The sequence below is a fragment of the Elgaria multicarinata genome, chromosome 1 (genome assembly GCF_023053635.1).
Source record: "Elgaria multicarinata webbii isolate HBS135686 ecotype San Diego chromosome 1, rElgMul1.1.pri, whole genome shotgun sequence".
Taxonomy (NCBI): Eukaryota; Metazoa; Chordata; class Lepidosauria; order Squamata; family Anguidae; genus Elgaria; species Elgaria multicarinata.
The window spans coordinates 14,724,421-14,741,184 of NC_086171.1; the positions used below are offsets into that span (position 1 = coordinate 14,724,421).

The window sequence follows — 16,764 nt, forward strand, 5'->3', positions numbered from 1 at the left end:
TGCCCAAACCCAGTCATTGTGTTAATAATGTAAACTCATGGAGATAGGTCCTGTCAACAGAAAAATTCCACAAAGGAGCTACCAGTGGATACAAAACAGTATGCATCAATCTTCAACAGAAAGTCACTGTTAAGCAAAAATATTGGTGTCAGGTTCAAATTTTACAAATTTCATATTTCTCATTACTGTAGTTTCTCAACATCAGCACTTTTTCTTTGTTGTTTTCAATCTGAAGCTGATTCAAAGCAAGAGGAGGAAGAACTGCTATTAACAGTAGTTATAGCTAAATAACGTTTGGGTTTTTTATTTAAATGGGCATATCAATTAGATATGTTATGAGCCACTGGTTTATGTACAATTGTAATCTGCCATAAAAACACAGAAAGGATGCCATTTGGTGGAGAATCTAGCATCCTAAAACTTCTGGCTTCTTGTTGTTTAAAGTAAGACTCATGACTTGACAAATTTCTGAAGTAAAATGAGACTAGGCAAGGAAGGATCCTAATTAGAAGGGGTTAGAAACCTCAGAGCCCCACACAGTTCTTTTGCTTCTTCCATTGGTATTATTTCCATGCTCCCTGACCCTACAGATACCTTTCTGAGTACACTTACATCATTCCAGAATTGTACAACAAGTATCTTGGCTGAAATTAAAAGGGCTTTTTTTGAGGGGTACAAAGTGTGCACAGTCCATACAGCACTATTCATGTGCTAACTTTGAAGGTCTCTATCAGAAGAAGCTCTGCGTAGTGCTGTTCACAGAGTATGTATCTGTATTGCTATTTTCATTGAGTAATTGTTTTTGTAGGCAAGGAAATTTACTGCTCAGTCTTGCAACATAAAACACATAATGTTAATGCACTGCTTGCTGCAAGGCCAATGCTATCATTCTAGGTAACCTCCGGCTGAGATCAGAGTCCTCAGCACTGCAAATATATAATGTGCATCCCAAGCAAAACGTGCCCATAAGAATAACTTCATTATTCTGGGAAGCTAGATCCATAAAAGATGTAGGATATACAAGTATTCTGCCTATATAATTTCTGGTAAATTCAGCATGAGTAAGTGATGAAAACAGTGTCGGCTTCAGTTACAATATATATCCTAGACAATGCTCAGAGCCATATGAAGGAAAATAAAACATACTGAGAACATTGGGTGACTGGCTGTCTTTAGTGAGCCAGCATTTCGTTTATACTGTGCTGTCAGTACAACCATAGGACGCAGAAACAACGGACTTCAAGCATCCATGCAAATGAGCTATTTGGGAATGGATAAGCAAGAGGCACTTACCAATACTACTGGGCAGATTGATGTGGGTGGCAGAATATGATCCTTCAGAGCTCCACAATCACATTCAGGTTTTAGGTGCGAAGCACATTTGTTATGCAACTATAATAAAAGAAAGAAATATTGCTAAGAATTGAAACAATGAAGGAGTCCGTGAATGCGAATGTACTGAAACACATCAAGAACTATTATGTTAAGAAAGATAGATTGAAGAAATGTCTTTCAAAGCAAAAACCCTAATATTCACAGGAATCCTTTGCCTTGATTTCATGGGGAGGATAGGATAGAGGCACAGGTCACGTTACTAACATTTATGATTACAACATTGACCAAAGAAAAGGAAGATAGTAACAAAATTCTTCACAAAGGGTTGGCAATGTAATGTCCTGCCCTACGGAGTTTTCTCCAGTGTCCATAGCCCTGTGATGCTGCCATGTGATGAGTAACTCACTGACTCTTGAAGCTGTGGGGAAAGTGTTGGAGCTTACCCCCTACTGTATAGTACTTACACCTTCTTGATAAAGAACATTGAGTGTGAAGGAAGAACTAGTTATTCTTTTCTACCATTGTGATCGCTGTTATTGAGAAGGTCAGCCATGACGGCTTTTTGTACACATGTAGTTGGTGTATTTTGTTGTCATCACCCTAGCACCTTATCTAATACTTCTTTTGTTATGGGAAAGGCTTTATGGGTGGGCATCTCATAGCAGCTAGGAGCATAAAGATCCTGATGGTAGCTGCCTCTTTGTTGTTGTTCATTTTTACCTCATTGAAGCTGGGGATCAGACCTGGGACCTTCTGCATGCCAAGCATGTGCTCTATCACACTGAGCTACAGTCCCTCCCATCATCACCTCAAAAGGGTTTGGAAAGTGAAAGCTCCACCTGGGCATCCCCTTGGAGTATTCTTTTGTTCTATATTGCTCTGCCTACCTCTCAGAAGCATGGCTTTGGTAATGCTTAATCAGCTTGCTTTAATTCAATCAAGTAGACAGGAACCTCCTTTAAGTCCCCTTTCATTCCCCAGAATCAAGCTATTGATATTCAGAAACACGTCTACATCCCACTTTTAAAAATAACATTTTCCAAGATAGCTTGCAAAATAAAAGCAATAACAATTAATATCAAACAATAATGTTCTATTTTACTGTTGTTTAACAGCAAGATGAAGAAAACAAGTACTATCCATATAATCTTAAGCATGTTTACTCAAAAGTAACCCCCACTCAATTCAATAGGGTGTATTCCCAACTAAGTGTGTTATGAGCTGCAATCCTATTCCCAGTTATCTGGGTGTAAGCCCAGTCTTGCACATTATTTTGTAACCTTGAATTGGCCTAATAAAGGTATAACCCTAATATGGATGATGTATAAGATTGTAAGCCTATGCGGCAGGGCCTTGCTATTTACTGTTTTACTCTGTACAGCACCATGTACACTGATGGTGCTATATAAATAAATAAATAATAATAATAATAATAATAATAATAATAATAATAATAATAATAATAATATAAGAGCGTGCTGTAAATTACTTAGGCCACAATCCAATGTATGATCAGACAGAAAAAAAACCCTACTACTCCCAGCATTCTCCAACCAGCAGTAGGAATGCATAGGATAGTGCCTTTAAAGTACTACACAGATGTGAATTGATGACATGACATGTAAGTGAATTAGGAGAACCATCAAAAGTCTGGCATCTTACAAAAATTACTTAGAAAGAAGACTATGAGGAAGATAATTTAACTCGCACATTCATTTCCCATGAATTAGCATAGTTTCCTAACAGTATTATTTTGCTATCAGATGTGCCTGTTGGAATTAATGTGAAGTGTTTTAAATTAAGCATACATATTAGATGTTTCTAATTTATATGGCTTAATGGCCAGCATACAAGTATTTGGTTCAACAAGTGACTTCATTCAGTGGGCACAGTCAAATAACTTGTCTAGCAGCTCTTTCTAGCAGCTATTCTCTGGTCTGAGTAAATGATTCATTTTCCTTTAGATAAATTATCCATGTTAGTGTGGATAGAATCAAGCTTACAATATATCAGTTTAATATGTAATACACAGCTTTTGCCAATCATGTGCTCTTTAGAGAGATACTTTGCGAAGGATAATCTGGCCGCTATATTTCTGAATTGAAAAATGATTGACACCTAATAGCATCCCTGTCCATATTAATCATTACTGCAAAAATACCTTTTTCTGGCAGTTCCCTAGCAACAGAAAATAAAAGTGTAGCAAATTTTTTATTTCTTCCAAGTACTGAAGCTTTATTGTGGGAGCATTTTGGTCACCCTATAATCTAAAACATTTGTTATGCTAATTCCTTGCCTTAGTGGTGAACTCACTTTTATCATAATTAATGCACACCAGGCCATGCCACATCCAGTAGAAGTATCCTCACATATTTGGTGATAATTAACCATTCTGCTCCTCAGTGGCATGCAATCAATAGCTTAATTTTATTAGATCCGTACTGATCTTTGACAAAGCAAGTGAGATGTAAAAGGAGTCATTTTTGATATGATGTGTTTTACAAAATGAATAAAGAAAGCCCAATATTACAATTTAAAAATAAGCACTTATTTCATCAAGTATTTTGTGAGTACTTAAAATGTCTCTTTTTTTCTACCACTAGAACTCAGGGTGTACTCCTTAGCTCATGGCTAAAAGATTTGAGATTTAAACATTATTTATTATAGTGTGGACTGACAAGAAACTTAGTATTAGATTATGAGCAAGAGGAAGAGAACAACCTTCGCTCCTGTAGGTTCGGGCAGGTGTAGGAGACCTGTGCCCCCTTCCAGACGTTGTTGGAATACAGTTCCCATGAGTCCTAGCCATTGGCCATGTTGACTGGGGCTGATGTGATTCGAGAGCAGCCTTCTCCAAGTTGTCACTCCCCTGATGTGTTGGACGCAACTGCCATAATTCCCAGCCAGCATGGCTAATAGCCATGTTGGCTGGGAATTATAGCAGTTGTGGTCCAACACATCTGAAGGATGCCAGGTTGCAAAAGGATGGTCTAGAGAGCATTAATTATCTAATAGAAATACGCTGGGAGGAATTAGTGTAGTGGTTAGAATGTTGGACTGGGAGTCGGGAGATCCAGGTTCTAGTCCCCACTCGGCCTTGGAAGCTCACTGGGTGACTTTGGGTCAGTCACAGACTCTCAGCCCAACCTACCTCACAGGGTTGTTGTTTTGAGGCTAAAATGGAGGGGGGATTATGTATGTTGTCTTAGATTCCTTATGAAGGAAAAAAGGCAGGATACAAATGCAATAAATAAATAAACGCAATAAATAAATACATAAATAATTCATGAAAAGCAGGAATATTTTATTGTGGCTTGATATAGCCATTATTAGTGTTGACTTGAAATAGATTTTATGCTAAATTAACTTCCACTGCCCTGTATTAAAACCACTTTGGAATCAGTGTAGATTGAATACAAATCTACTCTGGCAAGGAATAAAATATACCTCTTTGTGAATGTGGTTTGAAGGAAGCCAATTTTCTTGCCAACACCTAATGCATGCAGATGTAATTTCAATATTATCCAATTTATTCATTGTAATTGACATATATGGGACAGTGATTGTTGGCTATGGTGACCCAGTTAACTCCCCCCTCCGCCATGTTGCCTTCATCCATTCACTAGTTTACAGAAGCTGATGCATGTACCCAGGTAGCCCTATATGTCATCAGCTTCATGGAGGGGCAGTAAAAAATCCATTTTTGGTAGGTGATGATTTAATCTGTTCTAACATGTAATCCCATTTTTAAACCTCACTGCTTCAACGTAGTGAATTTTTGCAGTTACAACTTCTCCATGACTTTTCATACAACTATGCTTCCAGATAAAAAGCGATAAATTTAAGTAAAACAAAAATGAGCACTGGTAAAATTTAGTACTTATTTATGCAGAATAAGTGCTGAAAATTACAAGCAAAGGAATAAAAAGAAGCCTAAATCCAGAAGCCTGTAGGGCAGCAGAGATTGAAATGATTAAATAGAAAATAGAGTCGTGCAATAAAGAATCACAGGATCACATATATTCAACTGCAACCATGTATCATTTATTAATTCAAGACCAGACAGCCCCCATTCTTTCCAAGCCAGTTTGGAAAGGTTTTATTTTCTGTATCAATGCTGTAGCAGTCTGCTCAATCAGCCTGAATAGGCAAGGAGAGTTTCATACTTCCACACTCAATGGTTACCTGTCACCCTTTAACACTTATTCTAGGTTCCTGAATGTATCTGTGTCAGAGGTAGGGATGGATGTCCTCACCCACACCCAGAGGGCACGTGCAGAGATGCTGCTGCTATCTGCCTCCACTCTCCAGGCTGCACAGGTCCCCAGAAGATTTCTGAGCAGTCTAGGAGGGCCCCGTAGCCACCCATTTTCATATGTTTAATGTTACACAAAATGGCGGCTGTACAGGGCCATTTCCATAACATTAGAGGCATAGAAGTCCCTGTTATACCTCTAATTTTGCTGAAATGATACTTTCATATTAAAAATATGAAAATTATGGAGATGCCATCTTGCATAAAAATGGCAGCTCTCATCAAGGAGTGGGCAGCTCTGGGCTCTCCTGGATCACGCAACACCCACTGAGTATATTCACAAGTGCTCCAGGCCCTACTAAGCAAGATCTGGGGTGAGGAGGCAAGCGGGGTGGAGTCCATTGCACTCTATCTTAAATTTGATGCCTTTGATCTAATTTCAATAGCTCTCTGCAAGGGATCAGTTCAGACCTCTGGCTCAAGTAATGTAGAAACATCAGTGATACACTACAAAATTTTGTTGAGGGCCTCCACTTGTTGTTATTAAAGGTGGCATTGGACAAATATTACAAAACAATGGGTAGTATCCAATGGTCACATAGCACTAGCACTAACAACACTGCAATAGCGTTAGTTTACACTAGTGCAACATCATTAGAACTAGCTCAGTGCCAGTCAGAGATACTACTTATTAGCTGCAATTAGTCCAGGAGCCAGAGTAGGATTTATTTACCCGAAGAGTGCAAAAGCTTAGTGAATATTTTTCGTTTAGATATGACATAAGTGTCTCAGAAAAGTGAGTCTTACAAAATTCCAGTGGTGGTGGGCTGTGTTATGACATCATCAATATGGCTGCCGCGCTATTATTAGTTTTCACATAAAATATGCATAACTTCTCACCCGTTTATGCTACAGAGATGAATTTTTTTCTGAAATGTTTCAAATTTAATGACAAATATGTTTTGTAATTACACATTTTTGTTAACTCCATTAGTTTTGGAGATAATTTCATTTGAACGTATAAAATCAGTGTTCACATTGGTTATGTGTGACGTTTAACCATGATTTACTCAAAAACTATACGACTTTTGAAAGAATACTCAATAACAAAAAAGTTGCATTTTTTAAAGAGGATTAAGAAAATGTATAATAACATGGGGTTTACCCCAACACTTACGGAATTATGAGTGATATCTCATTATACGTCCACTTTCTCAGGATTGTCTGATTTTACAGTTTATCGTACAGGCCTTTCATTTCAAAAGCATCCACCCTAAATATCTCTCGATCTGATGCGCAGATCATTTTGAACATGTTCAACCATGATTTTTACAGTTGAACATGTTCAAATGTTTTTTGCAAAATTTCAAACAGGACGAGTATGATGAAATATTTAAAAAGAAAATTTATTAAGTTGAATTGTTTTCAACCAATGTTTTTAAAATCTTCAGCAAAAATTTACAATTTACAAAATAAAAAGTATGTTCTGTGAGAAGGGTTAACAAATAAATTTCATCAGATGTCCTCTTCACTTTCATTGGAACTGCTATCATCACTGTCAAAATCACTTTCCTCGTCTTCTTTTTCACTGTCCTCTTCTGTGGCCATTTCGAGATTTTCAGGGAGTGTTGGACCATCGTACAATTTTATGTGGTACCTGCCATTTTCCAAGTACCAGCTGTGTTTACCAGGATCAAGGACGTTGTCAGGTTTTCTACAATCTGTTCATTTCCACAGCCATGAAACTGAATTGCTTCTTTTAATCTTTTGGCTCAAAGCAGGTTTAATGTGACAACTAATAATAGCGCGGCAGCCATAGTGATGATGTCATAACGCAGCCCCCCGCCACTGGAATTTTGTAAGACTCACTTTTCTGAGACACTTATGTCATATATAAACAAAAAAAAAATATTCACTAAGCTTTTGCATTCGGTGGGGTAAATAAAACCTTCCTGGCTTTTGGACTAAATACTTCAGCCTATGTAATCACTGTTATTGGTTATCACCGCAAGATACTCACTGTGATCTGACACCAGACACAATGTAGCCCAGTCAATCCTTGGTAACATTTTATAGTTTTGTGACATTTGTCACATTTGGTTGTACAATTTCCTTCTACCCAGAAGTGATGCATAACCTAGAAAACAAAATAAAACAGACTTATTTATTTACTTCTTATTTGAAGCATTTGAGAGCCACTTTCCTACCAATGTATCCAAAGCAACATACAACCACAAAAGAAAATATATGCCAATAAAATTACACAGTTGAAATGCAAAAAAAATAATCAAATATTAAGACAAGTCATGACAGTAAGAAAGTTATAACTGTCAAGTATATTGATGGATTCCTATGAAAGGCACACATAACTATCACAAATATCCTTCACATACACACAAATACACAATGCAGAGACAAATACTAGCTTACCTCGGTGTTCTTTTTCGATTTCACATAGGTTTTGATACAAGAAGCTGGTGCTCTTGAAACACAACGCTCATGAACTGTGTACTTACAAACTGAAAGAATAGCACACATATACGTTGGGTTATTGTCACTATTTTAGACAAATTTGTTTTGAATAAACAGAATGATAAGAACACTATTCTCCATTCATCATTTACTAATCTGCGTTACTGGACTATGAAAATTTAAATCTGGCCATTTGCTCTGAAACAGAAAAGGCCATCTACTAAAGGAAATACTGTATTACCAGGAGAATGGAAGAATCTAAGAATACTCTTCAATGGCTGAGCAGGAAATGCTTAATTAAATCAGCCCTCACTAAAATGTTCACAATAATTCCTAAATGGGGAAAAAATATTGAAGACACATTAAGGACTGCCAAATGCTTTTGTGTCATTTGCCAAGAGGAAGAAATCTATATTTTACAAACTATAGGCATGAGAGCAGCTGGCAAACCGAACACAAAAGGCAATGGGCTTATGCTATTCTCTATATTGATTTATCAACCTTAAATGGCTGATTAGTCTTGTTTCCAGATAGCAATTGTTGTCAAAGTTCAACTATCACAGTTTTTACTTCTTTCCATGCAGTGAATAAACTCTGCTTCCTAATCTCCATTCTACACAACACATTCTACTCTTCTTTTCCCCGCATTCCTTTACCGACAAGCCTTATAGGGCTTCATGGACCACTGATAACAAATGTTTGTGATTGGACAGTTAACGTTTGGGCTATGATGAAGAACTAATGCTAGGTTGTGTTGTTTTTAATGAAGGGTAGTATTCAACAGCTCATCTACATTTAAAATAAAATAAACATTTCCCCCAGTTTCAAAACATGCTTCACTAGTAACTAAGCAAAAGGCTATCTGAATACCTTGCTTATAGTTATTTACACAGACCTAGTCGGAGGGGCAGCAATAATCAAGCACACTACTTGGTTGATTGGCCACTGAGGATTTTGTAGCCTTGACTGCAGCTGCTGGAACCCCTTTCTTCCAGACACATTTGAACAAAAGGCACAATGGCTCAAAAATACCCAGGAATGCAAGTAAGCATGTTTTGAGGGGAAAACCTGGAGGCCATCCACTCCAAGCCAGCAAAGCATGGGAATGGTTTATGTAAATAGATCCTTAATAGGGTAATTCAGTTTTAAACAGCTACGTTTGCGCTAGAACGTATAGATAGCATGCACAACCAATGATGAGTTTAATTTGTACAACATGGTACCTATACATACTAGATGCTTAGGAAAAGACAGTGTGAAATTTACTTAGAAAGTGTGAGTGACTCTATTAACAAATACAGATGTACACAGAGGATGCCTGAAGAAGAATATTAATAACTAGTTACAAATATATTAGAAGACAAGCTACCAAACAGTGACAGAAGGGTGGGGGTAAGTATACAAGATTACTTTACAATTAAAATAAATGAGGTATGAGCAACAAAAATAAATCAAAGCCAACAATATGGATTGGAACAGAGATATACATTGTGCAAATGCCTATCAGATGTGGTACCTAAAATCTGTCTAATTTGAAATATACAGACATTATTTTCTAAACTGCAGTGAGTTCCCCCCAAACGGGGCCCGGGCAGTTGCTCACACTCTTCTTTGACTCATCCTAGCCGAGACCCATCCTAGCTTAGTAGCAGCATTGATCTAAATTCTAAAAGATAACAGAAAGAAGCCATCAGTTTTATCCCTTTGTAGGCAGGATGGGCAACTTCAAGAGGTCCAGGTCTCACCTCACCCTCTGGACTACCACCCCACAGCTACAGTCCATGGGGTACTCAAATTTTTTTAAAAAAATAAAGAAAAAATGGCATTAGTTAGGGTGATCAAATGAAAAGGAAAACAGGGCTCCTGTATCTTTAACAGTTGTAATGAAAAAGGAATTTCAGCAGGTGTCATTTGTATATATGGGGAACCTGGTGAAATTTCCTCTTCATCACAACAGTTAAAGCTGCAGGTGCCCTGCCCTCTTTTAAATCTGGTCACAGTAAGGCTGCAGTATAGCTCCTGCAGCTTTAACTGTTGTGACAAAGAGGAAATTTCACCAAGTGCAACATGCATCGAAATGGCACCTGCTGAAATTCCCGTTTCTATGCAACTGTTAAAGATACAGGAGCCCTGTCCTCCTTTTCATATGGTCACCCTACATTAGTAGCACTATGGAGTGCTCAAAGGCTCAAATTTAGTTTGCGAACAAGCTAAATCCAACCCTTTAGGTGCTCCATATCACTACCAAAACCATTTCTCCCCTAAAAACATTTGGTGGAGCAGGGGCTGTCCACCTCTGATTTGGAGTGACGGTGAATCTCTTTCTCCAAAAGCAAATCTCACTTGCTCTTGGGGTGAGAAGTGAAATGAAAGCATCTTTCCAGCCCAGTAACTTCATAGCTGTTGTGTGCATTCAAATGTAGGAGCATCAGAAAGCCTCACGCTCCCCTCCCCTTTTCCTCCTCCAGTATGGTGAAGATCAAAAGCGTCCACTTTCATTTTAGATTAACTGCAGTTTAGCATGTTGTCTAAACCCTAAACTTGTTAATCTTCCGTATGCTTGAAACAAGCCATCTTCATTAACTATGATTTGAAATGGGTTTGTTTTTTAAAAAAATAGTTAAGACTATCCACAGTTTGGGTTCAGACAACAAAACAAGCTGCTGCTAACCTAAAATGGAAGCGAAAGTTTCCAAACTTGTCTTTTCTGCCACATTGATATGGGAGTGGGGCAGTGAGTGGGAGGGGAGTGCACAAACCCAAGGACTTGCTGCAGTTTGTTCTCATAATGCAAAACCATGGATTTGCATTACATCAGACCAAGACCAATGTAATTACTTGGTTTATTGATGTACTGTTTTGTCTTGAGAGATGCTTTGGATTTTTAGAAACAGTATACTACATGTGGGTGGGTGGGTATGCACACACACACTAAATAAATAAATAGCACTGTTAGACTTCAGAGAGGCACAACTGCTGTTGTAGTGTTGTGTTGTGGTTGTACTTTTATCCTCTCCTAAGCCAAAAAAAAGAAAAAGGCTCCGGGAGCAGCTTTGCAAAAACAGACAGCCCCTGCCCATATATATATATATATATAAATAATAATATCTGTTTATCTTCTCTTAAGAATACTCATGAATGTGACAAAATCTGAGAACTCCTGGTCTATGGAAAAGCTGTGCACTGATTAGGATGATGAACTAAGTCTAGGTAACATTATTTTATTACATTTTATTTATTATTTATTACATCTCTATACCGCCCCATGGCCGAAGCTCTCTGGGCGGTTCACAAAGATTAAAACATTCAACATTAACAATTGATAGACAAAATGTAAAACCATAGAAGCATTATGATGATGATGATGATTAAGCGTAAGCGGAGCTAGCCAGGGCGTATACTCACATGAACAAGAGAGACCCTGCTTGCCTACTCCTATTAGCATGTTCAAGCAAAGATTACAGTAGGCAGGCTTATTGAAGTGCTTCAGTCTCCATACATGCTGCCCATCATCTTTCACATTCTGCAGAAGGCATAAAAAGAAATGGATCTCATTTAATGGCATAAACAGTGAAACCTGTAAGTGCCAATAAAAAATTGAAATTGACTCAAGAACATAAAAGACAATCTGCTTCTTCATTTATTAATTTTCTAGAGATCACAACATAATTCATTCCAACAGACATGTACTGATATGGTAACGAAGTTTTTTTGGGTGTTTTCAGAACCTTTTTATTTAGCTAAGATGACTGTAACACAATCATTTCGAATTCATAAAACGAATTATGGTTTGTCCAGGCAACTTACACAGAGTTATAGGTGCATTATTAGGTCAGGAATAACGTGGACATCTATTTACGTACCTCATCCATCTAGGGCTATAAATGCATATTCCCCCTTCTATAATGGGCATTTGCTTTTAATAGTCTTTTCTTGCGCTGGGCTTTCGATGTTTCCAACAGATTAGTCAACTAATGAAAGCTGAGGACTAGATGAACTTTCACTCAGAGCCAATGAACTGGCCATCAACAATAAGCAAACAAAAAGGCAAGATAATAGGTTTTCCAAACAGTTCATGACTCTATCAAAATTAATATAATATACTTAATGAAGATATATTTATAGTTTCACAGTAGTTTATTTTTTTTACCATTTATTCAAAAGAATGGCCACAACATGTGATTTCGCCTCCATTTGAACAGAACATATGGACCGACTTAGCTGGCATTTTCCTTATCGGAGAAACAAACAAGTCTTGAATGTGGGTGTTCTGCCAATTAAAATACTTAAGTTGCAGGCGGCAACTGATCCCCAAATCCCATTATATAAATACAATGCACTTTTAGAAAATAGCGTATTAGATTTTTTTCTCTAGTTTACTGCTAAATATCAGCCACATTAATTGATACATAAAATAACATGCATTGGTAACCTAAAATAATTTCTAGAATGATACTTGTAAAAAGCACCATAAATGAGTTTGGAAAGAAAATATATAGGACATTTTAAAAAATAAATAGGATAACATTGAGTTGTTCTCACAAGTCATGCACCAACTTCTGTTCATCCATACTCAAGTAAAGATGTCTTCTTAATATGAAAGGATGTGCATGTCCTCCTAAACCTACCAGTTTCTTGGAAGTTAACACATGGTCAGCGCAAATGGATTTTCATAGCCCTTATGACAGCTAAAGGACTATTACATTGGAAGGATAAATGTTTACCTCCTATAATGCAATGAACTGAGGACTTAATGCTACCAACATCTGAACGGATGTTATATCGTGGATAACAAGTGGATAAATACATGGATATTTGGTCTGCTTTTCTTGAAACCTTGGCATAACTCTCTCACCCACCTTTTTTGTTTTGTTAAGATATCTGATGGGGGGAAATGATGACATACCTATTTATTTGTTATTGCATTTATATCCCACCTTTTTTCTCCAAAGAACCATACATACCTGAGGCCCGAGGATGTGGACAAGGTGCTTGGCCAAGTCCGGTCGACCACCTGTGTGCTTGACTCTTGACCCTTGTGGCTCATTACATTAAATAAGGAGAGGATCGCCGGCTGGGTCCAGGAGGTTGTAAATGCCCCCTTGAGAGAGGGAGTGGTGCCGGCCTCTTTAAAAGAGGCGGTAATTAGACCACCCCTGAAGAAGCCTAATCTGGACCCGGAGGATGTTAACAACTACAGACCGGTGGCTAATATCCCTTTCCTGGGCAAGGTGCTTGAGCGGGTGGTTGCAGGACAACTCCAGGCACTCTTTAATGAAACAGATGATCTAGATCCATTTCAATCGGGTTTCAGGCCTGGTTTTGGAACGGAAACTGCCTTGGTCACCCTGTGGGATGACCTCTGTCGGGAGAGAGACAGGGGGAGTGCGACCCTGTTGGTTCTCCAGGACCTCTCAGCGGCCTTCGATACCATCGACCATGGTATCCTTCTGGATAGGTTTCTGAGCTGGGAGTTGGAGGTACTGCGTTGCAGTGGTTCCGCTCCTACTTGGATGGCCGATTCCAGAAGGTGGTGCTGGGGGATTATTGCTCTGTGCCGTGGCTCCTAAGCCATGGGGTTCCACAGGGCTCTATTTTATCCCCTATGCTGTTTAACTTATACATGAAGCCGCTGGGGGAGGTTATCCGGAGATGTGGACTGAGGTGTCATCAATATGCAGATGATACCGAGCTCTACCTTTCCTTTTCATCAAACCCAGGTGAGGCAGTGACTGTTCTGAACCAGTACTTGGGCACGGTAATGGACTGGATGAGGGCTAACAAACTGAGACTCAATCCAGACAAGACGGAGGTACTGTTAGCGGGTGGTTCATCTGTCCGGCGAGGTGATGTTTGCCCTGTCCTGGATGGGGTTGCACTCTCCCTAAAGGATCGGGTCCGTAGTTTGGGGGTACTCTTGGATCCAGAACTGTCACTTGAGGCACAGGTGAACTCAGTGGCAAAGAGCACCTTTTATCAGCTTAGGTTGATATACCAACTACGCCCTTATCTGGACAGAGATAGCCTAGCTACAGTTATCCATGCTCTGATAATCTCTCGTTTGGATTACTGCAATGTGTTATACGTGGGGCTGCCTTTGAAAATGGTCCGGAAGCTTCAGCTGGTACAAAACAGGGCAGCCCGTTTACTAACAGGGACTGGCTGGTGAGATCACATTACGCCAGTCCTTTTACAACTTCATTGGCTGCCAGTCCAGGTCTGGGCCGGATTCAAAGTGTTGGTATTGACATTTAAAGCCCTAAACGGTTTGGGGCCAGGTTATTTGAAGAAACGCCTCCTCCCATATGTACCTGCCCAGACCTTAAGATCATCTACAGGGGCCCTTCTCCGTGAGCCCCTGCCAAAGGAATTGAGGTAGGTGGCTACTAGGAGGAGGGCTTTCTCCGCTGTGGCACCCCGGTTGTAGAATGAGCTCCCCAGAGAGGTCCGCCTGGCGCCTACACTGTACTCCTTTCGTTGCCAGCTGAAGACCTTTTTATTCACTCAGTATTTTAACACTTAATTTTAACTGAAATTTAAATTTTACTGTTTTAACTCTGTATTTTAATCTTATATCAATTTTGCTCCCTGGTTTTATCCTGGTTGTGCTTTTTATACTGTATTCTGTATTTGTGCTTTTAACCTGTTGGTTGTTTTATTATGGTTTTAATTTTTGTGAACCGCCCAGAGAGCTTCGGCTATTGGGCGATAAAATGTAATAAATAAATAAATAAATAAATAACCTGCCTGATCTCCATTTTATCCTCACAACAGCAACCCTGTGAAGTAGGTTGGGCTGAAAGTCTGTGACTTGCCCAAAGTCACCCAGTGGGTTTCTATGGCCAAGTGGGAACTAGAACCCGGATCTCCCAACTCCCAGTCCAACATTCTAACCACTACACCACACTGTATCTAATGTTTGTTTGTTTTTTCTTTTCCACAGTTTATTTCCTGTCCTGTTTTGTTAAATTCATAATAAACGGGGGGGGGGACATTAAGATATCCTCTGTTTTTCATTTATCACTGCCCTGGATTTCTGACCTGCCAAGTTGGCAGCCTTTGCATTCCCCACAGGAACTTTGGTTGGTCCTATAGGTCTTGTTTAGATTTTTGATACAACATCATCATATGATCCAAAGGGAGAGGCGGGTAAGAAATAAATTTATTATTATTATTATTATTATTATTATTATTATTATTATTATTATTATTATTATATCTATTTATTACCTGCCTCTCCTTCTGGATTGAGGCGGGGTACAACACAAATGCAAAACACTATAAAATATGTATAATTAATTTAAACATAAAACTAATACTTTATTAAAAATCAGCACATTATTAAAAGGCATCTTAAAATTCAACTGGGTTGGCCTGCCAGAAGAGATCAGTCTTTATGACTTTCTTAAATTCCAGAAGACTCTTAAATTGACGAATCTTTATTTACTACTCTTTATTTAATCCCAAAGCACACTTGGGGGAGATGCTGGTTTCCCCCAGACTTCAGCACCATACCCAGAGTCAACTTGGGTAGCTTTGGCTCTTGGACAGAAATGCAATAAATAAATAAAAAGCAAACTTGTGGTATAAATTTGAATCACTACATGGAGAATATTATCAATATTAAAAAAGTGAGGCTATATTCTTGGGTACCTTGTAGTCCTAAAATCATTTGAATTCTGTATATAGATAGGACAGCTGAAGGAATACTGTTTTAAACTTAAGTTTTAATATGTGCTGCAAGACTGCTAAGCATTTTTTCTCTCCTCCTTCTACTGCCTTGTTTTATTTTTAGTTAGCATGTATGTTTCAAAGAAAAGCTAATGAGAACATCCCCTCATATTAAGAGGAAACAGACAAAGAAAAAGAAAAAAAGGAACCCAACTAGCTAAGTTATGCAGGAACACTGGCATGCATAACCGTCTATCTCAGCTTAAGAGTAGGTACTTTGCAGTTCTCTAAAGCAGTTTCTGAAACAGCTTCTCAAAAATAATTAAAGTTACTCCCCCCCTGTGGAAAATCCAAGGAACAGCAATAAAGCTGTATCACCAGTCTTAAAGGGAACCTTTCTTCAGAAACTAACATTTTCTTGTCTCAATTAAAACTCACTGAATCTGGCTCAGAATATATGGGGAAGTAGTCTACAATTTACCCTACATTTGTTTTCTATCCCCATAGCTAGTTTTCATCTTACAGCGATTAATTTTAAAACTGGAATAAAAAAAATGCTACGTTCTCCAATGCCGAACAAAGGTGGGACTGCAAAATTCGTAATATAATTTACAACCATTAGTATTTATATCTCATACATGCATGCTTGCATTACTTCAAATATATCTCCTGCCAAACGAGGTCAAACTATCCATCATTCCCGCCAAGTTTACTGTCTAATAGAGGCCAATATAGAGTGTTCCAGAGGGAGTTGCACAGAGGTAATCACTGTGACATTAATCTTACTTATCAGTCTCATACCTTGTGGACCAATTCAGCAACAACCCTCTGTACTTTGAACCTAAATTTCCATAAGCCAAGTATTTGTGTGTTTTTAAAAGGGTGATAATTTTAAACAGTTGATCATAGGATTACTTGGTACAAGTGCCTATGTTACAAGGCTTTGAAATATTGCATTGTCTTAGGCCACACAGCAGCAGTATCAGCGGTGCAACTCTGACATCTAGCGGCAGACAAAGAGAACACAAATT

General features: G+C 38.5%; 1 protein-coding gene across 1 annotated transcript in view; it reads right to left on the reverse strand.

The window, feature by feature from the left end:
* The window catches only part of DGKB (diacylglycerol kinase beta), a 317,020-nt gene that overhangs the window by 251,684 nt on the left and 48,572 nt on the right, over positions 1-16,764 (reverse strand). The window contains exons 10-13 of the mRNA XM_063123607.1: positions 11,468-11,585; positions 8,021-8,109; positions 7,611-7,727; positions 1,294-1,392 (exon numbers count right to left, since the gene is read on the reverse strand). Of these exons, the coding sequence (XP_062979677.1) occupies positions 1,294-1,392; positions 7,611-7,727; positions 8,021-8,109; positions 11,468-11,585 (423 nt within the window). The remainder of the gene's footprint in view (positions 1-1,293; positions 1,393-7,610; positions 7,728-8,020; positions 8,110-11,467; positions 11,586-16,764) is intronic.